The sequence below is a fragment of the Vanellus vanellus genome (assembly GCF_965231255.1).
Source record: "Vanellus vanellus genome assembly, contig: HAP1_SCAFFOLD_742, whole genome shotgun sequence".
Taxonomy (NCBI): domain Eukaryota; kingdom Metazoa; phylum Chordata; class Aves; order Charadriiformes; family Charadriidae; genus Vanellus; species Vanellus vanellus.
The window spans coordinates 36,342-59,585 of NW_028126792.1; the positions used below are offsets into that span (position 1 = coordinate 36,342).

The window sequence follows — 23,244 nt, forward strand, 5'->3', positions numbered from 1 at the left end:
GGGCTTCGCACCCCCGCGTGGCACCCGGCGTCCCCACAGAGCTGAAGTGTCCCCAACACAAGGGATGCCCCCCCTCCCCCAAAGGGTGGGCCCCCGGGGGACCCCCGGCACAGGGGACAGCAGGGCCACCGTCCCCAGAAGACACAGTGGCCTGGGGCAAGATGCTTTATTGCATGGGGAGCAGGATCTGGGGTGGCAAGTGGGGCTGGGAGGGGTTTGGGGGCTCGGGGGGTGGCACACGGGACCGGCTGTGGGGCTGAGCCCTGCGGAGACAAGGAAGGAGCGGTAAGTCAGGGGGCAATGTCACCCTGTCATCCCGTCACCCCCAACTCAGGTGCCAGTGAAAGTGGCTCCTCCGACCTTCCCCCCTCTCCAGGGAGCACTTTGGGGTCCCCTGTCCCACCCGCACCCTACAGGGGCGCAGGCACGTTCCCTCCTGGAGGCACAGGATCCCCAAGTGCCCTCCTGCTCCCGGGGCAGACGCAGGGTGCGGGATGTGGGGTGTGGGATGAGGGATGCGGGGTGCAGGGTGTGGGATGCAGGAAGAATGGTGCAAGGTGTGGGGTGCGGGATGTGGGGTGTGAAGTGTGGGATGTGGGATGCAGGGTGCAGGATACGGGGTGCGGGATGCAGGATGTGGGTTTGGGACGTGGGATGCGGGATGTGGGGTGCGGGATGTGGGATGCAGGGTGCAGGGTGAGAGATGCAGGATGAGAGGTGCAGGATGCGGGGTGTGGGATGCAGGATGCGGGATGCAGGATGTGGGTTTGGGACGTGGGATGCGGGATGCAGTGTGTGGGATGCAGGATGCGGGCTGTAGGATGCAGTATGTGGGGTGCAGGATGCAGGGTGCAGGGGGTGGGATGTGGAATGCAGGATGTGAGGTGCAGGATGCAGGATATGGAGTGCGGGATGCAAGATGCGGGATGCAAGATGCGGGATGCAGGATGCGGGATGCAGGATGTGGAATGCAGGGTGTGGGGTGCGGGATGCGGGATGTGGGGTGCAGGGTGTGGGATGTGGGATGCAGGATGTGAGGTGCAGGATGCAGGATATGGAGTGCGGGATGCAGGATGCGGGATGCAGGATGTAGGATGCAGGATGTGGAATGCAGGGTGTGGGGTGCGGGATGCGGGATGTGGGGTGCAGGGTGCGGGATGTGGGATGCAGGGTGGGGGGTGTGGGATGCGGGATGCAGGCTGTGGGATGCAGGGTGCGGGATGCAGGGTGGGGCGTGTGGGATGCAGCGTGCGGGATGTGGGATGCAGGGTGGGGGGTGTGGGATGCAGGATGCAGGCTGCGGGATGCAGGGTGCGGGGTGCGGGATGCAGGGTGGGGGGTGTGGGATGCGGGATGCAGGCTGCGGGATGCAGGGTGCGGGGTGCGGGATGCAGGGTGGGGGGTGTGGGATGCGGGATGCAGGCTGCGGGATGCAGGCTGCGGGATGCAGGGTGCGGGGTGCGGGGTGCGGGATGCAGGATGTGGGTTTGGGACGTGGGATGTGGGATGTGGGGTGCGGGATGTGGGATGCAGGGTGCAGGGTGAGAGATGCAGGATGAGAGGTGCAGGATGCGGGGTGTGGGATGCAGGATGCGGGATGCAGGATGTGGGTTTGGGACGTGGGATGCGGGATGCAGGGTGTGGGATGCAGGATGCGGGCTGTAGGATGCAGTATGTGGGGTGCAGGATGCAGGGTGCAGGGGGTGGGATGTGGAATGCAGGATGTGAGGTGCAGGATGCAGGATATGGAGTGCGGGATGCAAGATGCGGGATGCAGGATGCGGGATGCAGGATGTGGAATGCAGGGTGTGGGGTGCGGGATGCGGGATGTGGGGTGCAGGGTGCGGGATGTGGGATGCAGGGTGCGGGATGCCGGCCGCAGGGTGAGTGCTGACCATGCTCAGGCCTTGCAGAAGCCGATGGCGGCGCAGGTGTCCTGGGGCTCGTCGCCGTTCTGCAGCGCCTCGCTGATCTGCTCCCGGTACTTCTTCAGCTGCTTGCAGAGTCGGCCCAGGCGCTTGCCCAGTGCCCGGCAGGCCTTGCCCAGCGCCTGCTCCACCACAGCCTGCCGGGATCAGCACGGTGGCATCAGCAGGGCCACCTCTGGGGTGCCGTCCCCCCGCCCCGCTCTCCCGAGCCCCCCCAGCCACGCCTTACCTCGTCGGGGTCCTCGCCCACCATCGCCTTGATCTGCTCCAGGACTTTGGTGCAGAGGCTGCACTTCTTCCCTCTGCCTGGCGCCCACACGTCCCAGTTGGCCACATCCGCTTCGGCCACATCCCCCTGCAGGGGGACATCGCAGACCCTCAGGGCTGTGCCGGGCCCCCCAGCGTGCCCCCAACACAAGTGTGGGGCTGCCCCACGGCTGGCACCCGAGGTTGGTGCTTACCAGGTCCAGGCTGTCCCAGAGGTCGCGGCAGTACTGCTCCTTGTGGCACTGGGTGGCAGTGGCCATGTCTTGGCACCAGGACGCGGGTCCACCCTGGCAGGACTTGGGGATGGCAGCCTGTGCCACTGAGTGGGGACAGGGACGGTGAGCACGGCCATGGCAGTGCATGCCTGTCACCGAGGTCCCTGTGTGCCCTAGGGACACCCAGACCCCGTCCCCATGCAGACCCTGTCCCCACCAGCCTCGGGTCCTCAACCCCACTCAGCCACATCCCCGCTATCATTCCTGTCTGTCCCCATGTCCTCCTGTCCCCACCAACCCCAGGTCCCCATGCAGACCCATCCCCATCATTCCCCCATTGTCACCCTGACCATCCCCAGGTGTTTTTCCTTTCACTGACCCCATCCCCACCATCCCCAGGTCCCCTTGCAGACCTTCTCCCCGCCATTTCCATGTGCTCGTCCCCACGTTCTCCTGTCCCCACCACCCTCAGGTCCCCACATGGACCCCATCCCCACCATTCCCAGGCCCCCATGTGTATCCCATCCTTGCCATCCTCAGGTGCCTGTCCCCATCAGGACCCCATCCCCATGAGGACCCTGTCCCCATCATCCCCAGATGGACCTTGTCCCTGCTGTCCCTCCTGCCTGTCCCTACAAGGACCCCATCTCTACCCTCCCCAGGTCCCCATGCGGACCTTCTCCTTGCCATCTCCATGTACCTGTCCCCATGTCCTCCTGTCCCCACCACCCTCAGGTCCCCACATAGACCCTGTCCCCATCACCCCCAGGTCCCCACCAGACTTTGTCCCTGCCATCCCTCCTGCCTGTCCCCAAGTCCTCCTGTCCCTCCCATCCCTGAGTGTCTGTCTCCATGAAGACCCCATCCTCACCATCCCCAGGTCCCCACACATACCCCGTCCCCAGGTGCTGTCCCCAAGCCCAGGCTGGCATCCCCGCTGTCCTCATGTCCGTCCCCACGTGTCCCCCTCCCCTCCACCCCGGGGTGCCCGTCCCCCCACCAGCACACAGGGCGGCAGGGACCCCCATTACCTCCCACCGCCACCAGCACCAAGAGGAAGGCGGCAGCCATGGTGAGCCCACTTGGGAGGGTGACAGCGGGTGACAGCGGGTGACAGAGGGTGACAGCTGGCGTGTCCCACCCTGACGGCTTTTATAGCCCGCCGAGTGCGCTGCGGGGACGGCCGCGCCACTCAGCGCCGCCGAAACCCCAAAAGCCCTTAAAATGGAGTGCTGCCGTCCCGCCACCCCCCTTCCTCCCTCACACCTCCGCCTCCGCAGCAGGAAGGGGAGACGGGGGGGCCCCCCAGCCCCCCCCCAGCCCCAGGCCCGATCGGGGCCCAGCGCAGGGCGCCACGAGGGGCAGGAGGTGGGTGTGGGGCAGGACCCTCCTGTGCTCTGTGGGGTCCTGGGGGTCCATCCCGCTGTCCCCCCATCCCCTCCCGGGCTCTGTGGGGTCCCAGGGGTCAGTCCCGGTGTCCCCTGGGGGCTGGCCCTGGTGTCCCTTGTACCCCCATGGGCTCCGTGGGGTCCCAGGGGTCAGTCCCAGTGTCCCCCCTATCCCCTCCTGTGCTCTCTGAGGTCTCAGGGGTTGGTCACTTTGTCCACCATGGGGGTCAGTTCCTGTGTCCCCTGTCCCCTCCTGGGCTCCACATGGTCCTGGGGGTCCGTCCCCATGTCACCCTATCCCCTCCCAGGCTCCTTGGGGTCCCCAGAGCTCAGGCCTGGTGTCCCCTGGGCGTCAGTCCCAGTGTCCTCCCCGTCCCCTCCGGGGGTCCCTGAGGTCTCGAGCGTCAGTCCCAGTGTCCCCTGTCCTTCTATGGGCTCCATGGAATCCCGGGGCTCCATCTTGGTATCTCCCCCGTAGCCTCCCGGGCTCTCTGAGGTCTCAGGGGTCGGTCCCAGTGTCCCCTGTCCCCCCCATGAGCTCCATGGGGTCCCAGCGCTCAGTCCCGGTATCCCCCATGGGGATCAGTCCTGGTGCCCCGTCCCCTCCCAGGCTCCGTGGGGTCCCAGGGCTCGGTCACAGTGTCCCCCCCGGGGATCAGTCTCGTTGTCCGCTGTCACCCCATGGATTCCGTGGGGTCCCAGGGGTCCGTCCCAGTGTCCCCCTACCCCCTTCTGGACCCCATTGTCCTCCCCCAGGGGTCGGGCCTTGTGTCCCCTGTCCCCCACGAGCAACGCAGAGTCCCAGGGCTCCGTCCCGGTGTCCCCGTCCCCTCCCGGTAAGTGTCCCCCCTGCCCCCCCCCCCCCGTTTCCACAGGAACAGTCCCGCCACCAGCGGTTGCCACGGCGACCTGCCGCCCTGACGTCACTTCCGCTCCGCGGCCATGCGACTTCCGCTCTTTGCGGCGTTCGCGCCTTTCCTTCCCTACACACCCCCCCCCCCTTCCGCCCCTCCCCATGGCGGGACCGTGGTGCCGGGCTGGCGGCCCCCCCCGCCACCTCTGACCCCTGACCCGTACGTGACCTGCGGCCGGGGGGGGGGGGGGGGAGGACGCTGGGGGGTCCTGGAGCCTTCTGGGGGGCGCTGAGGGGTTCTGCCCCGGGGGGAGCTCCCGGGGGGGGCCTATAGGGTCCTGCTGCCTGGGGAGGAGCTGGGGGGGTCTTGGGCTGGAGTGTTTTTTGGGGGGGGGAGGGGGTGTCCTGGTGCCAGGAGTTGTTTTGGGGGGGTCCAGGTGCCCTGGGGGGGGTTATGCCATGGGATGTGTTTAGGGGGTGTCCTGGGGGGGGGCTCTGGTGCCAGGAGGTGTTTTGGGGGGGTCCAGGTGCCCTGGGGGGGGGGTTATGCTAGGGGGTGTGTTTAGGGGGTGTCCTGGGAGGGGCTCTGGTGCCAGGAGGTGTTTTTTGGGGGGTCCAGGTGCCCTGGGGGGGGGGTTATGCTAGGGGGTGTGTTTAGGGGGTGTCCTGGGGGGGGCTCTGGTGCCAGGAGGTGTTTTTGGGGGGATCCCGGTGCCCTGGGGGGGTCCTGATGCCAGGGGGTGTTTTGGGGGGGGTCCAAGTGCCCGGGGGGGGGGTTATGCTATGGGATGTGTTTAGGGGGTGTCTTGGGGGGGCCCTGGTGCTAGGAGGTGTTTTTGGGGGGGGGTCCCAGTGCCCTGGGGGGGGTTATGCCATGGGATGTGTTTAGGGGGTGTCCTGGGAGGGGCTCTGGTGCCAGGAGGTGTTTTTTGGGGGGTCCAGGTGCCCTGGGGGGGGGGTTATGCTAGGGGGTGTGTTTAGGGGGTGTCCTGGGGGGAGCACTGGTGCCAGGAGGTGTTTCTGGGGGGGTCCAGGTGCCCTGGGGGGTGTCTGGTGTTAGGGTGTGTTTCTGGGGGTGGTCCCAATGCACTGGGGGGGTCCTGATGCCAGGGGGTGTTTTGGGGGGGGTCCAGGTGCTCTGGGAGGGGTCTTTATGCCAGGGGGTGTGTTTAGGTGTTGTCCTGGGGGTGGGGTGGGGGGGCTGGTTTTAGGGTGTGTTTCTGAGGGGGTCCAGGTGCCCTGGGGGAGCTCTGGTTTTAGGGTGTGTTTCTGGGGGGGGTCCCAGTGCACTGGGGTGGGTCCTGGTGCCAGGAGGTGTTTTCGGGGGGGTCCAGGTGCTCTGGGAGGGGTCTTTATGCCAGGGGGTGTGTTTAGGTGTTGTCCTGGGGGGGCTCTGGTGCCAGGGAGTGTCCAGGGCTCCTGGTGCTGGGGGGGATTGGGGGGGAGCCCCAGGGTGGTCCAGTGGTCAGGGTGTATTTTGGGGGACTTTGGGTGTCCTGCTGCTGGGGTGTGATTTTGGATGGGGGGGGAGTGGTGCTTGGGTTTTCCTGGCATCCTGGATGAGTTTGGGGGTGCCCTGGTGTTGGAGGGGAGGGGAGGGAAGGGGGGGGCATGCAGTGTTCTGGGAGGGGGGGGGTGGGTTAGACCTACCTAGACCCGTTTTGTGTTTTGGGGGGCGAGGGGGTCATTTTGGGAGTGGGCAGGGGGGGATTCGTGATGTCTTGGGGGTGACGGTGCTGACCAGGGGTTGCCAGGAATTTGCCAGAATCCTTAATTTTCCCGTTTGCTTTCCAGCCCCGCCATTAAAGCCCCCCCCCCTCCCCCGGCTGCTTCCAGCGTCCAGCCCCGCTTCTCCATGCCCACCATGTTCTCGGAGCAGGCGGCCCCCACGGCGCAGGGTTTGCTGACCCCCCCCTCCGCCGAGGCTTCCACCTTCGCCCGGGTGCCGGTCTCGGCGTATGCCGACTGCTCCCAACCCTTCCTGCTGGGAGAGCGCAGCTTCAGCCGCCAGTACGCTCACATCTACGCCGCCCGCCTCATCCAGATGCGGCCCATCCTGGAGGAGCGGGCGCGACAGAAGTGGGGTGAGTCCCTTTGGGGCATAACACCCCCCCGCACACCCCTCCCTGTTTTGGGAAAAGAGGGCAAAGCCACCCGGCTGACAGGCTGGGAGCTTTTCGGGGATTTTTCACAGTCGCCGTCGGTTATTAAGCTTACACACACATTGAGGGGTCGAATAATCCATGGGGGGGGGTGTTGGGGGATGGTTTCTCCGCCGGACAGCATCTCAACGTTTCTAAAATTGCCTTTAAACATCAGCTGTGCGGAGAAAACCATATTCATTTTGTTTTTGGCACACCAGGCCGGCTCAAAGCTTCCGCTCGCTGTCAGCAGCACGAGTTAAGCGTGAGGTTTGTCGAGGGGGGTGGGAGAGGTGCCGCTTGCGTCCGAGGCGGAGAGGGGTGGGGGGGCCATTTCCTCGCCCGGCGAGGCCGCGTGAGCGGTTAGCGGGTGGGATCCTCACGCTAGAGAGTTTCCATCCGAAGGCGTAACGGCAGCGCTGGATGGAGCAACCGCCTCGCCGCTGCCAGAGCCCGGTGGCTGAGCTTTCTGGCAGGCTTCGGTGCGGCGCACAGCTCTCCGAGTGCGGTAAAAGCCTGTTATCGAATTTCACCCCTCCCAAGCCAGCCAAACTTTCGGCTTTGCCCTTCTATGGAGGTTTTCGGGCCGGCCGCTTGTTTTTCTTTCTCTCCCCAGCCCCGTGGGCTGCGTGGGGAAGCAAAGGCCGCGCCGGGTTGTGCCGGTTCCACAGTGTCTGTCATTCCTTGGCCGGCCTCCCCTGCGTCGTAACCTTGGATTTTGCCGAGGGTGACGGCAACCAGCGGTTTTGTAAAGCTCCACTTCCTGGAGTCATGTGATGGGACGAGTTTTCTGGGGTTTGTCTCGCAGCGAGATGCGCCTGCGGGCAAAATCTGGAGAGAGCAGCCCCCCTCCTCCTAAACACATGCATTTTGGGGGGTTAGAGCCAAGAATAAGAAACTAAAACTGGATTGTTTTTTCTGACTCTGAGTGTTTGCGTTCCTGGGATTGATGAACCCATGTTTCCAGCTCCGCTGAGCTCGGGGTGCCTGTGATCGCAGCGGGGTGCTTTCCACCGGACAGCAGTCACGTTCAGCAGGCGCGTGATTAGCAAAAGGGAGAGATTGGGGGGGAAACATCACCCCCGCCGCCCACGGCCAGAAAGGATGACCTGACGGAGGAGCCGGCGCAGCAGTGGGCTTTGGCAGTGTTGTTCTGGGAGAGGAGCCCGGCAGCTCTCGCAGCGCCAGTGCAGCCCAGCAGCCAGTCCTCCTCCCTCCAGGGCTTGAGGCTCGGGATGGATGGGCTTCGCGGCTTGATTTAAACAGGGGGAAATAAAAGTCCTACGGACGCGATGAGGCTGAAGCGTCTCTGGGTCCTCGTGGGGGAGGGTGAGAAGGCTTGGGCTCCGCTTGCAGTGGGGGAGATGTATTTTTGTGCTCTCTGCAAAGGCTCCCCAGCCACAAAGACGTGAAGCGCCGGGGCTGCGATGCTCTTTGCACCTCTTGAGGCACGTGTTGGTTCCCCCTGGCCCGTGTCTCCCTGGACCTGTTTGTGCCTTTCAGGCAGAGGAAACCCTGTCCCTCCCCAGCAGCCTGTCTTCATGCCGGCATCTTCCCAAATGCCTGGCTGCGAGGGGCATCCTGGCTTCCAGCAGGGATCCCGGGTGGAGGATGTGGCCCTGGCAGAGGTCAGACTTGGGGGTGGTGAACAATCTCTCCTGCCTGTCAAATCTGAGCGAGATCTTTAGATCATCTCCTGGATGGAGAGGCAGGAACACCGGCCCCTTCGTGTCCAAAGGCAAGAGCACCGGCTCCGTTCCCAGGCGGGGAGATCCTGGACCCGGGCATCCTCCCTTCCTGGGCAGAGCTGGACCTGTGGGCACAGCGGGAGCTCTGTACACTGTTCTGGGTGGTGACTGGGAGCTGCGGGTCCCCCAGACCGCGGCATGACCCGGCTTTCCTCCCCCCTTAATGCAGAGGAAATGCCTGCAGGCAGTGCTGGCTCTCTGGTACGCTCTGTTGGCCCCATCTGGCCTACACATGTGGATTCGGCTCTGTGCCCCGAGGAAAAATGAGAGGCTTAGCAACGTTCCCCCACCGCTTCGATGTTTAGGCCCTTTCAGCTGGTCCCGGCCAGCCTTGAGCCTTTCTTGCCCTCACGGCCATCTCTGAGGCCGGCTGAGCCCCGTTTCTCTCCGCAGGGAATGGCGTGGCGCTGCGGAAGCTCTGCGAGCTGCGGGCGGGTGAGAAGTGCTGCGTGGTGGGGACGCTCTTCAAGGCGATGCAGCTGCAGCCCTCCATCCTGCAGGAGATCAGCGAGGAGGTAACAGCAGGGACATTCCCTTCCATGGTCATCCTCCCCTTCCTCCTCCGCACGGCTCTGGGGGACGTGCCAGCACACATCGGGACCTCAGCTGGCTTCCCATCGCTTCCCATCGCTTCCCATCGCTTCCCATCGCTTCCCATCGCTTCCCATCGCTTCCCATCGCTTCCCATCGCTTCCCATCCCTTCCCATCCCTTCCCATCCCTTCCCATCCCTTCCCATCCCTTCCCATCCCTTCCCATCCCTTCCCATCCCTTCCCATCCCTTCCCATCCCTTCCCATCCCTTCCCATCCCTTCCCATCCCTTCCCATCCCTTCCCTCATGCTCGCTGTGGCTGAGCAAGTGGGAACTGCCAGGGCTTTGACCTGGGGAGCCGGTGTATAGTCTTCTCGGTGCCTACCCCATCCCTAGATGATGCCGCTCTTGGTGCCCCCCCTTTGTGCCAGCATGCATCACTTATGCCCCTGCTTGGCCCTGCTTTTCCTGCCCTTGGAGGGTTTGGATGTAGCGGAAGGAGGATGAGAGGGGCATCCAGGGAAGCTCTGCTGTCCCCACACGGTTCCGGGCGTCTCTCCGCTCCCAGCCGGTTCGCGGGGAGCACGTTGGGATGTTTAGAGCCTGCTCGTCACGGCATGAGGTTAGCACCCTGCCTGCCGGGCAGGGTTCAAAGGCAGCGGAGAGCTTGCCCGGGCGGTGATTGCAAACACGTTTCCCGAGGCGAGCCAGCGCACCGTCCCCCCGCCGCCTGGCTGAGCCGCTTCCTCCTTGGCCGGGGAGTCGCGCTCGTGTTTGCTTCGCCGGGGCGCTGCGGGGAAACGTTAAGCAAAACCAGCTCGGCCGGGTGGTGTGCAGCTGGCGAGCAGCGCCGAGAGCTGCCGGGGCCTCCAAAACGGCCACCGGGCCAGCGGTGGGGGAGCCGCGACAGTGGCTCTCGTGAGTCACACGCCCACGCTCTGGTTTCCACGAGCGGGGTTTTGGCTGGGGGGAGGAAGGGCTCTTTGGGGGAGCTCAGCCTCACCCGAGGGTGTCACAGCTTGCCCTGTCCCCTGTCCCCAGCACAACCTGGTGCCTCAGCCACCCCTGCCCAAGTACATCCACCCCTCCGATGAGCTGATCCTGGAGGATGAGCTGCAGCGGATCAAACTGGAAGGAGCCGTCGAGGTGCAGAAGCTGGTGACAGGTAAGGGGACCATGGCTCTTCGGTGGGAGCCACCTCGTGGGTCCTGGCTGGGGTCTGACCTCCCTCTCTCTGCCGTAGGGACCATCTTTGCCGTGTATGGCTCTGAGCAGAATGACGGCAAGTTCCTGGTGGAGGATCACTGCTTCGCCAACCTGCCCCGGCCGCTGCCCTGGAAAGGTCCCACCTTGGACCGGTGAGTCTCCACAGTGACAGGAGTGGGGCTGGCACCGCATCCCCCACCGTATCCCTGAGCCCCAGCGGACCATTTCATAGAATCACAGACTGGTTTGGGTCGGAAGGGACTTTGAAGATCATCTCGTTCCACCCCCCTGCCCCAGGCAGGGCCACCTCCCACCAGCCCAGGTTGCTCCAAGCCCCATCCAACCTGGCCTTGAACACCTCCAGGGATGGGGCAGCCACAGGTTCTTGGGGCAACCTGTTCCAGTGCCTCACCACCCTTACAGCAAAGAATTTCTTCCCAATATTTCATCTCAATCTCCCCTCTTTCCGTTTAAAACCGTTCCCCCTCATCCTATCGCTCCACTCCCTGCCCAATGAGTCCCTCCCCATCTCCCCCATGTGCCCATCGCCGTAGGTGCCAAGAGAGATGGCGGGTGAGGGCTGGTGTCCCCCCCACCCGGCTCCCTTGATGTGGGCAGCCCTGGCACGGCCGTGCAGGCAGGGATTGGCGCAGGCAGGCAGCACAGCGTGCTGCCCAAGTCTTTCTGCCTTAGGTTTGTCCTGCTGGTGTCGGGGCTGGGGCTGGGCAGCGGGAGCGGCGAGTCCCTGCTGAGCACGCAGCTGCTGGTGGACGTGGTGACGGGGCAACTGGGCGCCGAGGGCCAGCAGAGCTGCGCCGCGCAGATCTCCCGCGTCATCCTGGCGGGGAACCTGCTGAGTCAGAACACGCAGAGCCGGGACACCATCAACAAGGTACGGCGGGGAAGGGGTCTTCAGCCTCGGCGATGCTCTCCGAGGCTCGGGCTGGCACGGGGAGTCCCACGGAGGTGGGAAAGGAGGGATCAGAGGCGGCACAGGGTTGTTCCCTCACTGTCTCCCCACCGACCCAGGCCAAATACTTGACCAAGAAGACACAGGCAGCGAGCGTGGAGGCTGTGAAGATGCTGGATGAGATCCTGCTGCAGCTTTGTGTGAGTGCTTGGAGCAGGATAGGGTTGGCCAAGGAATTGGGTACCTTCTGGGGGAGGGAGCCTGGCACCCATGCCGGGGAAGCAGTGCTCTGCCAGCAGCCCGGGGACACAGGGTGGTGGCAAATGCCCCTTTCCCGGTCCCCGGCTTCCCTTTGAGCACCACATATGGTGCCGGATGGGAACACAGCAAGAAGGGGAGGCAGCGCACGGCCCAGCTTCACATCCTTCGCCCGGCATCTGGTCTCTGCGGTGAAGCCGAGCGGGGCTTCTTGTGGGGCAGGAGCCAAATCGGGGAGCGAGGCAGAGCCGGCAGCAAGCTCCAGCCGGGGCTTTGCTCTGAGCCCGTTGGAAGGCGGGTGGTTTGGCCGTCCTCGGTAATCCCTGCTCTGCCCACAGACCTCCGTGCCCGTGGACGTGATGCCCGGTGAGTTTGACCCCACCAACTATACGCTGCCCCAGCAACCGCTGCATCACTGCATGCTGCCCCTCGCCAGCGCCTACTCCACGCTCCGGCTGGTCACCAACCCCTACCAGGCTGACGTGGACGGCATCAGGTAAAAAAGCCCGGTGTGCCACCAGCTCTGTGACAACTGCTGGTGGCGTGGGATCGCGGGCCAAGTCACGGCGAGTACAATCAGCTGAATCTCTCCTTCTTTCCCTCAAAACGTTGTAGGTTTTTGGGGACGTCAGGGCAGAATGTCAGCGACATCTTCAAATACAGCAGCATGGACGACTACCTGGACATCCTGGAGTGGACGCTGCTGGCGGGACACATCAGCCCCACAGCCCCGGACACCCTGGGTAAGGCGAGAGCTGGGTGGGCGCCGAGGCTGGGGAGGGGGGGGGTTGCCCTCCAAAGTGGTGCAGGTGCAGATTCCCCTCCTAATTTCCATCCCTCCCAGGCTGCTACCCCTTCTACAAATCCGACCCTTTCATCCTCACCGACTGCCCTCACGTCTACTTCTGCGGCAATGCTCCCCGCTTCCAGTCCAAGCTGCTCAAAGGTGAGTCCCACAGCAGCCCCCGATCCTCGCTCGGGTCTGGGACCCCACACCAGGGTGCCGACCGGGGAATTCGTCCGCCTGACGCCCGCCTGTCTTTGCAGGGGAGGACGGGCAGCAGGTCCTGCTGGTGACGGTGCCCGCCTTCAGCTCCACGCAGACCGCCTGCCTCGTCAACCTGCGCGACCTCAGCTGCCAGCCCATCAGCTTCTCCGGCTTCGGGGCCGAGGACGACGACGGGGACATGGAGGTGGGACACTGACTGAGCAGGCAAGGCGCGGACTCGATAAACCCCTGGCCCCTCGGAGGTTCCTGGCTCCCACCGCCTTGGTGTCATCCCTGTCTGTCCTCCTGGGAGGGCTGGCATGGAGCTGCCGGGGCGCGGGAGAGAGGAGATGCTCCTACCAATATAACTTGATTTATTTGTGTAATAAAAAAAACTGTGTGGAAGGGACAGGGGCTGCGCCTGCCTCCGTGCGGGCCCTGCCCTGGAGAGCGGGACCACCCCTGCCAACCCCGCTGGGACGGGGCACGGGGTGAGGGCTGGGTCCTGTGTCACCCCCTCCCTTGCCAGGCGAGGGCTGGCACTGCCCAGCCCCGAGGGACGGGGTGGCACGTCCTTTCTTGCCTGGCTCTTGAGCCCGGCAAGGGGGGGGGGGACGCTCCGCAGCCGCCCAGCCTTGGGGGCGAGCGTCGGCATGGCGTGCCCTGCAGTCCTTGGAAGCAGAGCGGGTGAGGAGCTGGAGCCCACCCGGAGCGGGCTACCCAAAGCGGGCTGCCCGGGGCTCTAGGAAGACTTCAGAAGCAGATGCCGGAGCCTGCGGCAGGCGAAACCAAACCGGCCGCGAGCGTCCGGCCTTGGCTTGAGGCAGGAGCGAGGGGACGAGCATCTCCTAGTCGCCAAAGTTCACGGTGTAGGTTTCGGCCGTGGTGAAGGGCTGCGCCGTCCCCGTGCCCAGCTCCCAGGCTTCCGTCTCCGTCACCAGCTCGGTCACCACCTCCGTTTCGGTCTCCATCTCCCAGGTGCCGGCTGTGGGTGGCTCTTGGCTCCAGGGCGCGTAGGCAGTGCTGCTGAAGGGGAAGGGCAGGGCCGTGGTGGGCGGTGGAGCCGTGGGGCCGCTGGCGGCCGTGGTGGCATTGAGACGCCGCAGCCTCATCTGCTCCCGGAGCCGCATGCGGTGCCGGAGGCGCATACGCAGGCGCATGCGTTCGCGGGGTGTCATGGGGCGGCCAGGCACGATGCGGCGGATGGGCCGGTTCCCGTTCATGGCCATGATCTCCCGGATGCGTTTCCAGTTGGAGCGCGACAGGACGAAGTTGCACTGGGTGGCCCCGATGTCGTAGAAGACGCTGCAGGTCTTGACGCTGGGGTTGTAGCCCTCGGCCCGAGCCGAAACGCGGTACTCGCCCGGGTTCAGGATGCGCCAGTAGTCCCCGCCGCTGGCTGCGGACAGCGAGAGGAGGCAGCAGGGTGTGAAGGAGGCAGCACGGTGTTGCCAGCACCCTGCCCAGCACCCTACCCTGCGCCCTACCTGTCTTGATGTTGTGGTTGATACCCCCCACGACGATGGTGGCGTTGGCGATGGGTTCTCCCTGCTGGTCCGTCACCAAGCCCTTGATGCCCCGATGGACCTACAGGAGGAAAAGGGATGAGAGGAGAAGCGTGGGGCAGGCGGGGCAGCTTCCCGGCTCCCTGCCCAGTGCCTCCCAGCACCTACCTGCTCCATGAAGGTGAGCAGCGACTCCTTGTTGTTCTCCCACTCCTGCTGCAGCTCGCTCTCGTGAGGGAACTTGTCGCAGCCCAAGTAGACGGAGAGCTCCAGGCAGTTGGTGTGCAGGTAGCTGAAGTCGTTCATGCCTGAAAGACAAACAACCAAACGCCCACCCAGCCGCTCGCTCCCACCTTCACGGGGCGGGAGCGTGGAGCAGGCAAGCCGACGCCATACGGCGTGGCACCCACTTACTGCCAGCCCGGGGGTGCCACTTAGCCCCCTGCACGATGCCCATGGCGTTGGTCATGTCCTGCGTGTGGCAGCCCCCACGAAAGGTCTCAGTCATGGTGAGGTGGGCTGAGGCGTAGGAGATGGCGAGCCAGCGGAAGATGGCGTGGTCGGGTGTCTCCTGCAGCTCGGGGTTGTCCTCGTAGTCGTCCGGCGGGTGAGGGGCGGCCGCTGGCGTCTCACTGACGGGCCGGGCTGTGTCGAAGGGGTAGGACACCAGCTTCTCCCCACCCTGCAGGTTGGCTCCCAGCACGAAGGGGTTCTTTTCCATCCATGCCATGACGGCCCGTGTCTCCACCGCCACCTACCAAGGTGGGCACGGCGGGGTGAGACACCACGTCCCCATCACCACTCCACCGCCGTGCTCTGTGCCATGGCTCACCGTGGCATCTTCAGCCAGGTAGTGCTCCGGGATGGGGATGTGGTGGTTGGGGAACTTGTGGGGCACCAGCCTCCTCTCCTCGGCCGCCCACAGCGCCGAAGCCAAGTCGGGAAAGTTCTCAAAGAGGTCGTAGCCCTCCTCTGTCCAGTGGCCTAGCGCCCAGTTGCCCAGCTCGGAGCCCTGTGGGCAGCCCAGGGCAGTGGTGAGCCTGGGGGCTGCATCCCACCATCCCATCCCATCCCATCCCATCCCATCCCATCCCATCCCATCCCATCCCATCCCATCCCCTGCCCCACCATGGCATCCCACCACCCTGCTGTCCCATCCCCTTGCCCCGCCGTCCTCTTACCGCTTCGCGGGCCAACTCGTAGCCATCGGGGTTGAGGGAGGGCACAAGGTGGATACGGGTTTCGGTCACCAGGCTCCGCACCCGGGGGTTGCCATCCTGGTACTCCTTGCACAGGAACTGCATGAGCAGGAGCAGCAGCTCCCGGCCCAGCACCTCGTTCCCGTGCAGCCCCGCCGTGTACCTGAACTCTGGCTCGCCTGCAGGCAGGGTGCAGGCAGGGTCAGGGTGGTCTCCGCACCCCTGCCTGCACCAGGGGGGACCGTGGTCAGGTCCCGTCCCCTGTTTCCCCCCCCCCCCCCGCCCTTCCACCTTCCTCACCCGTCTCGTGCTCGCCCGGGTTGTCGGAGATCTCCATGGCGTAGATCTTCAGTCCCCGCGAGCTCTTGCCGATGTTGTAGATGCGGGTGATGGTGGGACACTCCTCGTTCACCACTTTCATCAGCTGTGGGTGCAGGGGAGGGTGGGCAATGGGGGGCAGCGCTCGGGGAGCCGAACCCACTCTACCAGAAGAGTCCACCCCATGGAGGTGCCCACCCCACGCAGGAGCCCACCCCCACAGCAGTGCCCACCCCATGAAGGAGCCCACCATCACAGTGGTGCCCACCCCCATGGAGGAGCCCACCCCCAGAGGCTTCCACCACCACAGAGGAGCCCACCCCTATTGAGGTCTCCACCCTGTGGAGATGCCCACCCCCACAAAGAAGCCCACCCCATGGAGATGCCCACCCCATGGAGATGCCCACCCCACAGAGGAGTCCACCCCCATGAGGAGGCCCACCCTACAGAGATGCCCACTCCACAGAGGTGTCCACCCCATGGAGGTGTCCACCCCACAGAGGAGCCCACCCCCATGAAAAAGCCCACCCTACTGAGATGCCCACTCCACAGAAGTGCCCACCCCCAGAGGTGTCCACCACCACAGAGAAGCCCACCCCTATTGAGGTCTTCACCCCATGGAGATGCCCACCCCACAGATGAGCCCACCCCACGGAGATGCCTGCTCCACAGAGGTGCCCAACCCATGGAGTTGTCCACCCCACACAGGACCCCACCCCTACAGAGGTGTCCACCCCGTGAAGGAGCCCACCCCACGGTGATGCCCACCCCACGGAGGTCCTCACCTGCCTCATGTCCTTGTAGGTGTGGTGGCGGAAATCCAAGTTGTCGGTGGAGGTCACCTCGTTCTGCTGGGCGTAGTAGCTGCTGATGGCTGCGGAGGGGACAAAGACACAGCGGTGGGGGGGGGGCCGGGGAGCTGCAACCCCCACCCATGGGTGGTGTCACCCCCCAACTTTTGGGTGGCTCTTACTGGAGAGGGGGCAGCCCAGGACCTCCAGGCGCAGGCAGAGGCTGCCGTTCCACGTCTGGGGGTAGATGCGGATGTAACGGGCCACCATGGGCTCGGGGAACTCGGTCAGCACCGGCGTGTCCTTGTCCACGTTGCCGTAAAACATCTGCCGAAGAGGGTGAGATGTCGCCGAAGGGGAGGGGGGGGGCAGAGGGTCCCTATTGTCCCCGTCCCCCACCCCAACTGGCCCATTTTGGGGTCCCCTACCATCTCCTCGTAGCCGTTGGTGTACATCACCCAGTTCTGGCTGTCGTTGCTGAAGCCCACGTAGAAACTGGTGACAAAGTCCTCGCTGCGGGAGGAAGGGGACAGGTTGGGAGTGGGTTGGGATGGGATGTCCCCAAACTGCTCTCCCACCTCATGTCCCCAAATCCGTCCCCTGTCCCCGACCCCGTACTGGATCTGGGAGTCCCGGCCCTGGGTGATGACACCGGTGAACTTGGTGGTGCGACGGGTGTCCACCTCGATCCAGTGCGCCCGGCTGTCGTCCTCGGCGCACCAAGCCCCGTCGAAGAAATCGTCCTCGTTGGTGCCCGCCTGGGGTGGGGACAGCGAGGGGGACATGGGTGGGGAGGGGGGGGGGGGGATGTTCCGCGAGCGCTGCTGGGGGGGAGGAGGGGCGCAGGATGGGGTGAGGTGACCCTCACCTGCATGTTGAGGCGCCCGCGCTGGGCGCCCAACCCGTGGCGCAGCATGGAGGAGGCCAAGATCTGGTCGTCATCGATGCGGTGGGACTCCAAGCCGATGGGGGGACATTCTGGGGACAGTGGGAGGGGGTGATGGGCACACCACCCCCCACCCCCCACAGCGGGATGTCCGCTTCCCCCCCCCGCCCTGGGAAGGGGGACACTCACTTGTCTTCTCCTCCGGAGGGGCCCATTCATCCTCGTCCGGCTCCCACTTCTTCCCTCCTGGTTTTTTGGGTTTTCCTGGAAAAGGGGCATGTGAGGGGGTGGGGGGCGGGCAGAGGTCGGAGGGGACGGGGACAGGGGGCTGGCACCCACCTTTGCGGTCATGGCCCTTCTCCACCCAGGGGTCCTCCTCCTCCTCCTCCTCCTCCTTGCTGCTGCCACCTTTCTTGGGCTTCCCTGGGATGGGAGAGTGGCTGTTGGGGACGTGCCACCCACCCCAGGGACGAGCCACCCACCCCGTGGATGTGCCACCAACCCTGGGGACGTGACACCCACCCCAGAGACATGTCACTCATCCCATGGATGTGCCACCGACCCTGGGGACGTGTCACCCATCCTGGGGATGCACCACCCACCCCAGGGACATGTCACCCACCCTGTGGATGTGCCACCAACCCTGGGGACATGACACCCACCCCAGAGACATGTCACTCACCCCATGGATGTGCCACTGACCCTGGGGATGTGCCACCCACCCCAGGGATGTGCCACCAACCCTGGGGACTCCCACCCACCCCAGGGACATGTCACCCACCCCATGGATGTGCCACCAACCCTGGGGACATGAAACCCCCCCCAGGGACATCTCACCCACCCCAGGGACATGTCACTCACCCTGTGGGTGTGCCACTGACCCTGGGGATGTGTCACCCATCCTGGGGATGTGCCACCCACCCCGGGGATGTGCCACCCACCCCAGGGATGTGCCACCAACCCTGGGGATGTGCCACCCACCCCAGGGATGTGCCACCCACCCCATGGATGTGCCACCAACCCTGGGGACATGACAACCACCCCAAGGACCTGCCACCCACCCCGTGGATGTGCCACCAACCCTGGGGACTGCCACCCACCCCAGGGATGTGCCACCCACCCCGGGGACATGCCACCCGCCCCGGGGACATGCCACCCGCCGCGGCACCCAGCCCCTGCCCGTGTCTCACAGGGTTTGAGTTTCTCCTCGTCCGTCTCCATCTCATCCCCTTTGTCCGGGTGTTTCCTGGGTTTCGGGGGGGGGGGCAGCCCGTACGCCACTGCCGGAGGGGGGGGGGGTCGGACACCCCTTTAGGGCCAGGGAGGGCACGGGTGGGTGCCACCCATGGGAGCCCAGCTGGGCACGGGGGGACATCCCCCACCCGTGGGGCCGGGCAGAGCTCCCCAGGGATGGGGGGTCTGGGGTGACCGCCCCCTCCCCCCCAAGGTCGTCACTCACGGTCATCGTAGTCGGGTGGCTCGAAGCCCTCCTCGTAGTCCCCTTCGGTCACCGGGATGGGCGGTGGGGGTGGCTGTGGGGGTGGCTGTGGGGGTGGCACCTCCGGCTTCGCTGGGGAGGGTGAAAGGGACCGTGCTGGGGATGGGGGGCGAGAAATGGAGGTGCCCTCGTGTCCCTCTGGGGTCCCCATGTCCCTGCAAGGTCCCCTGTGTCCCCACGGGGTCAGAGTGCCCCTATGGGGTCCCCATGCTTCTGTGGCGTCCCTGTGTCCCTATAGGATTTCCCATGCCCCTATGGGGTCCCCGCACCTCTACTGTGCCCCCAAGGGTCCCCTGTATCCCTATGGGGTCCCCATGTCCCTGCAAGGTCCCCTGTGTCCCCACAGGGTCAGAGTGCCCCTATGGGGTCCCCAAGTCCCTGCAAGGTCCCCTGTGTCCCTATGGGGTCCCCATGTCCCTGTAAGGGTCCCCTGTGTCCCCACAGGGTCAGCGTGCCCCTATGGGGTCCCCATGTCCCTATGGGGTCCCCATGTCCCTGCAAGGTCCCCTGTGTCCCTATGGGGTCCCCATGTCCTTGTAGGGTCCCCTGTGTCCCCACGGGGTCAGCATGCCCCTATAGAGTCCCCATGTCCCTATGGGGTCCCCATGCTTCTGTGGCATCCCTGTGTCCCTACAGGATTTCCCATGCCCCTATGGGGTCCCCATGACCCTGCAAGGTCCCCTGTGTCCCCACGGGGTCAGTGTGCCCCTATGGGGTCCCTAAGCCCCTGCAAGGTCCCCTGTGTCCCTATGGGGTCCCCATGTCCCTGTAGGGTCCCCTGTGTCCCCACAGGGTCAGCATGCTCCTATAGTACCCCCATGTCCCTATGGGGTCCCCATGTCCCTGCAAGGTCCCCTGTGTCCCCACGGGGTCAGCGTGCCCCTGTAGGGTCCCCATGCCCCTATGGTGTCCCCTATGCCCCTACGGGATCCCTGTGACCCTATGGGTGCCCCATGTCCCCTCCAGACCCCTCTATATCCCCACAGGATCCCTGCGTCCCCAAGGGGTCCCCACATCCCTCCAGTGTCCCCTGCACCCCTTATGCCCCCTGTGCTGTCCCCATGCCCACCCCAGGGGCAGGCTGCCCCAAAATGATGCTCCCCAAAGCTGGGGACTGTCCCCCCTCCACCCACCCCTCCATACTCCGAGGGGTGCCAGCCCCCCCTTGTCCCCCTGTCACCTCACTTACGTGGCTCCTCGGGCTGGGGCCAGACTCTCTGGGGTTTCTTCCTGCTCGGGGGCTTTCGGGGTCTCTGCTGCCGCCGGATGTACTCGACTGGGGACAGAAAGAGGGGGTGGCACTGATTTGGGGGGGGGGAGGAGGACGACACCCCCTCCATCCCTCCCTGCAGGCCAGGGGACCCCAGCGGTCCCCCCCCAAGCCGCCCCCCAACACCGTACAGTCCTCGTAGTCCTCCCGCTCCAGCTGCTCGTTGTAGTCCAGCGTGGGTGGCTCCGGCTCTTCGGGGACATCTGTGGGGAGGGGACACGTGGGGAAGGGGCGCAGGGGTGACCCTGGGGCAGAGGGAGGTGACAGCAGGGAGCAGAGAGGTGGCATTGGGGCAGAGGGAGGTGGCGTTGGGGCAGAGGGAGGTGGCCCCAGGGTGTAGGGTGGTGGCCCTGGGGCACAGGGAGGTGACATCAAGGAGCAGAGAAGTGGCATCTGGGAACAGGGAGGTGATATTGGGGCGCAAGGAGGTGGCACTGGGCAGCAGGGAGGTGGCATTGGGGCGCAGGGAGGTGGCCCCAGGGAGCAGAGAGGTGGCATTGGGGCAGAGAGAGGTGGCATTGGGGCAGAGGGAGGTGACTGTGGGGCACAGGGAGGTGACACCAGGGAGCAGGGAGGTGACATCAAGGAGCAGGGAAGTGGCATTTGGGAACAGGGAGGTGGCATTGGGGCGCAGGGAGGTGGCCCCAGGGAGCAGAGAGGTGGCATTGGGGCAGAGGGAGGTGGCCCCAGAGTGCAAGGAGATGGCACTGGGCAGCAGGGAGGTGGCCCTGGGGTGTAGGGAGGTGGCCCTGGGACACAGGGAGGTAACACCAGGGAGCAGGGAGGTGACATCAAGAAGCAGGGAAGTGGCATTTGGGAACAGGGAGGTGATATTGGGGTGCAGGGAGGTGGCACCAGGGTGCAGGGATGTGGCCTTGGGGTGAAGGATGGTGACCCTGGGGCACAGGGAGGTGACATCAAGGAGCAGAGAAGTGGCATTTGGGAACAAGTGATATTGGGGTGCAGGGAGGTGGCACTGGGCAGCAGGGAGGTGGCCCTGGGGTGAAGGGAGGTGGCATTGGGGCAGAGGGAGATGGCCCCAGGGTGTAGGGAGGTGACATTTGGGAACAGGGAGGTGGCACTGGGGTGCAGGGGGGTGGCACTTGGGAATAGGGAGGTGGCCCCAAGATGCAGGGAGGTGACGCTGGGACTCAGGGAGGCGGCCCTGGGGCTCAGGCAGGTGACATCAGGGAGGTGGCACTTGGGCACAGGGAGGTGGCCCTGGGGTGCAGGAAGGTGGCCCCAAGACACAGGGAGGTGGCCCCGGGGACAAGGCACTCACCAGGCTCGGGCTCGGGGTGCCAGTCCTCCCTGCCCTCTCCCGGTGGCTCCTCCAGCTCCCCTGGGGACAGGGACACAGAGCAAGGGGCTGGCGGTGCCCCCCAGCCCCCCCAGCCCGGACACCCCACTCCCCCTCCCCCCCCCCCCCTCCGGCAGCCCCACACCGATAGAAAATCCCATCGGGGAGACGGATCGTCCCCCACCCCACTGGGGACACCCACGGGGGACAAAGCCAGGCCAGAAGTAGGGGTGCCACCAGGGAGCCGAGGGGGACATGGGGTGACGCTGGTGGGGTGCCAAGCCCCCCTCCCCCCCACCCGGCTGGCAGCGAGACGGGGCCCCCCCAAGACTCACCTCGGCCACCTCCATCCTCTTCCTCCTCGTAGGGCAAAGGCTGCTCCGGGAACCGGGGTGTCCCCACGTCATCTTCGCCCCATGGGGTGGTGGGGGGCTCCGGAGGAGTGGGCGGGGGCTGTGGTGGCTTCTTGCCGGAGGGTTTTTTGGTGGCCTTGGGTGGCTTCTCCTTGGGCTTTTTGGAGCCTTTTGGAGGAGGGTCGGAGCCTTTTGGGGTTTTTTCGGAGCCTTTCGGGTTTTTTTCGGAGCCTTTCGGGGGTTTTTCGGAGCCTTTGGGGGGCTTTTCCTTGGGTTTCTTGGGGGGCTTGTCCTTGCCCCTATCCCTATCTTTGTCCTTGTCCTTCTTGGAACCCCGGGGTCTCTCCTTGGGCTTCTTGGTGGGTTTGGGAGCTTTTTCCTTCTTCCCTTTCTTGGGTTTCTCGGGCTCCGTCAGCCGCCCCGGGGAGCCTGGAGGGGGGAGAACCGGGGGGCAACCCCCCCCCCACCTCGGCGGGGTGAGGGGCGCCCGGGACCGACCTGGGGGGGAGTGGGGGAGGGTGTCCCCCCCCCCTCCCCCTATCCCCCCCCCTCCCCACCCCCCCCCCCCCCCCTCCACCCCCCCGGTGCCCGACACCGGGACCAAACCCCGACCCACCCCGCCGTACCGGTGACCGCTACCGTTACCGTCGGCTCACCGGTGCCGGTGGCGATGCTCAGATCGGTGGCGATGCCCAGATGGGTGATGTCACCCAGATCGGTGCCATCCCCGTCGCCGTCGCCGTCACCGCCTTCTCCGGGCCCGAGGAAACCCCGCAAAAACGCTTCGATCTCGGCGTCGGTGAGCGCGGGGGGAGCGGCGGGGCCCGGGGCGGCCCCGGGAGGCAGCAGCGGCAGCAAAGCGGCCGTCAACAGGAGGCAGGAGCGGGGCGGCCCCGCAAACCCCATGGCCGAGTCCCGCCGCAACCGGTCCCGGCCCCGGAGAGCCCCCGGAGAGCCCCGGGAGGGCGGGAGGGAGGGGGGCGGGGGGGCGGGAGCAGGAGGAGGGGGCGGCACCGAACGGCTGCGGCGGTGAGCGGGACCGGGACTGGGAATGGGACTGCAGTGGGACTGGGAATGGCACTGGGAATGGGACTGCAGCGGGACTGGGAATGGGACTGCAGCGGGACTGGGACTGGGAATGGTAGCAGCGGGACTGGGAATGGGACTGCAGCGGGACTGGGACTGGGAATGGGACTGCAGCGGGACTGGGAATGGGACTGAAGCGGGACTGGGAATGGCACTGCACTGGCACTGGGAATGGCACTGGGAATGGGACTACACTGGGACTGGGACTGGGAATGGGACTGCACCGGGACTGGAAATGGGACTGCACTGGGACTGGGAATGGCACTGGGAATGGGACTGCAGCAGGACTGGGAATGGGACTGCACCGGCACTGGAAATGGGCTGCAGCAGGACTGGGAATGGGACTGCACTGGGACTGGGAATGGGACTGCACTGGGACTGCACCGGCACTGGGACTGGGAACGGAACTGCACTGGCACTGGGAATGGCACTGCACCAGCACTGGGAATGGCACTGGGAATGGGACTGCACCAGGACTGGGAATGGCACTGCAGCGGGACTGGGAATGGGACTGCACTGGGACTGGGAATGGGACTGGGAATGGCACTGGGAATGGGACTGGGAATGGCACTGGGAATGGGACTGCAGTGGCACTCGGAATGGG

At 65.4% G+C, this 23,244-nt stretch overlaps 3 protein-coding genes across 4 annotated transcripts; 1 reads left to right on the top strand and 2 right to left on the bottom strand.

Moving 5' to 3' along the window:
• Nucleotides 1-231: 231 nt before the first annotated feature.
• On the bottom strand, nucleotides 232-3,481 carry LOC309685765 (antimicrobial peptide NK-lysin-like; the record flags this gene model as incomplete). The annotated part of the gene is made up of 5 exons (XM_082501490.1): nucleotides 232-263; nucleotides 1,896-2,065; nucleotides 2,158-2,283; nucleotides 2,390-2,514; nucleotides 3,442-3,481. 4 exons carry the CDS (start codon nucleotides 3,479-3,481, stop codon nucleotides 1,901-1,903), a joined length of 456 nt encoding a protein of 151 aa, XP_082357616.1. The 3' UTR covers nucleotides 232-263; nucleotides 1,896-1,900.
• Nucleotides 3,482-6,416: 2,935 nt separating this feature from the next.
• POLD2 (DNA polymerase delta 2, accessory subunit) lies at nucleotides 6,417-12,785 on the top strand. Of its 2 annotated transcripts, none has more exons than XM_082501484.1 (10): nucleotides 6,417-6,735; nucleotides 8,934-9,055; nucleotides 10,114-10,237; nucleotides 10,316-10,430; nucleotides 10,972-11,170; nucleotides 11,308-11,388; nucleotides 11,785-11,942; nucleotides 12,062-12,189; nucleotides 12,291-12,392; nucleotides 12,494-12,785. In XM_082501484.1, the coding sequence occupies exons 1-10, from the start codon at nucleotides 6,507-6,509 to the stop codon at nucleotides 12,649-12,651; spliced, it is 1,416 nt and encodes a 471-aa protein (XP_082357610.1). In that variant the 5' UTR covers nucleotides 6,417-6,506; the 3' UTR covers nucleotides 12,652-12,785. The 2 variants fall into 2 exon arrangements, with proteins under 2 accessions (XP_082357610.1, XP_082357611.1); XM_082501485.1 differs by having other exon boundaries at nucleotides 12,540-12,785.
• A 497-nt stretch (nucleotides 12,786-13,282) lies between these two features.
• On the bottom strand, nucleotides 13,283-22,796 carry AEBP1 (AE binding protein 1; the record flags this gene model as incomplete). The annotated part of the gene is made up of 22 exons (XM_082501487.1): nucleotides 22,776-22,796; nucleotides 22,211-22,673; nucleotides 21,537-21,983; nucleotides 21,184-21,243; nucleotides 20,033-20,104; nucleotides 19,821-19,907; nucleotides 18,593-18,703; nucleotides 18,324-18,413; nucleotides 17,473-17,556; nucleotides 17,323-17,397; nucleotides 17,116-17,225; nucleotides 16,866-17,005; nucleotides 16,676-16,760; nucleotides 16,430-16,574; nucleotides 16,242-16,330; nucleotides 15,439-15,562; nucleotides 15,121-15,317; nucleotides 14,772-14,951; nucleotides 14,354-14,693; nucleotides 14,108-14,247; nucleotides 13,922-14,021; nucleotides 13,283-13,833 (listed from the first exon to the last, which is right to left on the bottom strand). The coding sequence occupies exons 2-22, from the start codon at nucleotides 22,458-22,460 to the stop codon at nucleotides 13,283-13,285; spliced, it is 3,477 nt and encodes a 1,158-aa protein (XP_082357613.1). The 5' UTR covers nucleotides 22,461-22,673; nucleotides 22,776-22,796.
• Between the last annotated feature and the right edge of the window lie 448 nt (nucleotides 22,797-23,244).

Coding starts and splice junctions, on each gene's coding strand:
- POLD2 (XM_082501484.1), top strand. CDS start 6,507: ATGCCCACCATGTTCTCGGAGCAGGCGGCCCCCACGGCGCAGGGTTTG. Junction 9,056..10,113: donor TGCAGGAGATCAGCGAGGAG/GTAACAGCAGGG, acceptor CCCTGTCCCCAG/CACAACCTGGTGCCTCAGCC. Junction 12,393..12,493: donor CCAGTCCAAGCTGCTCAAAG/GTGAGTCCCACA, acceptor CTGTCTTTGCAG/GGGAGGACGGGCAGCAGGTC.